Source organism: Vavraia culicis, assembly GCF_000192795.1.
Source record: "Vavraia culicis subsp. floridensis unplaced genomic scaffold supercont1.146, whole genome shotgun sequence".
Lineage (NCBI taxonomy): Eukaryota > Fungi > Microsporidia > Pleistophoridae > Vavraia > Vavraia culicis.
The window spans coordinates 1-1,247 of NW_007360749.1; the positions used below are offsets into that span (position 1 = coordinate 1).

Here is a 1,247-nt window from a genome sequence, read left to right on the forward strand (position 1 = left end):
AAAAAGATCTGATGTAAATTATATTATTTTCATATATTACTAGCTACGCTATCCCGTTTGCACAATGGGTGTATGAATGGATAGTATACCAAAATAGCGCTTTCGAATGTGACTAAAACATCAGGTCATTCCTTTCTACCAACTGTTTCATGGTTACAAAATCAATAAATTTACTTTCATTCTAATGGCTCATTGTACACAACATTTCTTGCGTATACTTTACTATCCTCATGCTTTCCTTGGTCCCCATTGTCAGCAACATACACCCTTAGACCGTTTGCATGGCACGCTCTCAACAGAGCTACATACAACTGACTATGCACAAAGACTGGGCTGTGCAGATAAACACCTACCTTGTCAAATGACTGGCCCTGTGACCTGTGGATTGTCATCGCAAACGAAAGAAGAGCCAGAAACTGTCTTCTCTTGAGTATGAATGGCAGCTGTGTCTCGCTCGGTGCCATATCGATCCTTGGTATGACTGCCTTGCTACTTCTCCTGGATCCGGTTACAATAGTAGCTATGATGAAGTTTGAGTGAAGTTCATCAACCACCAGGCGTGTGCCATTGAGCAGGCCATTGGCTGGATCAAGGTTGCGCAATAGCATAATCAGCGCACCTCTTTTTAGAACTAACTTGTGCGGTGGCATTCCTGAAGGCTGCTGCTTGTTGAGAAACTCTAGCGGATAGTTCGCAACAACATCATTGTCCTCTGTGACAATAGGGTCTGCACTCGTGTATGTTACTTCGTTGCCAATCATCAAGTCAAGGACCCTGTCATTGATTTCCTTTGCAACATCGTTGTTTGTTGTGAGTATAGTTCTGTTCGTCAGATCTTCGCTGCCAGCCATGTTGGCAACATCACCATATATCTCGTTAACGATGTCATCGCACATATCGTCAACATAGTCGCTGAACAGCCCAAGTGCATCATGCGGTCTGTTGAACACACAGATGTATGCGAGCAGCTTTCTGATGTGGTCAGATGTCTCTGTCATTGCAGCTTCGCTCAGCACATTCTTCCATTCACTGTCATCCTGCAGAAGATTTCTTGCCCTTGCTGCTTCCTCGAATGTGCCACATACAACATTGTTTGCACTTCTTAAGTCGTCGAATGACGTGGCACCTCTCACATTGAGCAAGAGCATTCTCAGATAGAACCTCTCCTTTTCCTCTGGATTGACCGCATACAATCTTGTAATGACTTTCTCCTCACCCCGCTGTCGCAATACCCATCGGCTGTTCTG

At 44.4% G+C, this 1,247-nt stretch overlaps 1 protein-coding gene across 1 annotated transcript; it reads right to left on the bottom strand.

The window, feature by feature from the left end:
- Window positions 1-176: 176 nt before the first annotated feature.
- On the bottom strand, window positions 177-1,247 carry VCUG_02856 (uncharacterized protein; the record flags this gene model as incomplete). The annotated part of the gene is made up of 1 exon (XM_008077507.1): window positions 177-1,247. A coding segment is annotated over one exon (1,071 nt), but the record flags the coding sequence as incomplete, so codon positions are not given.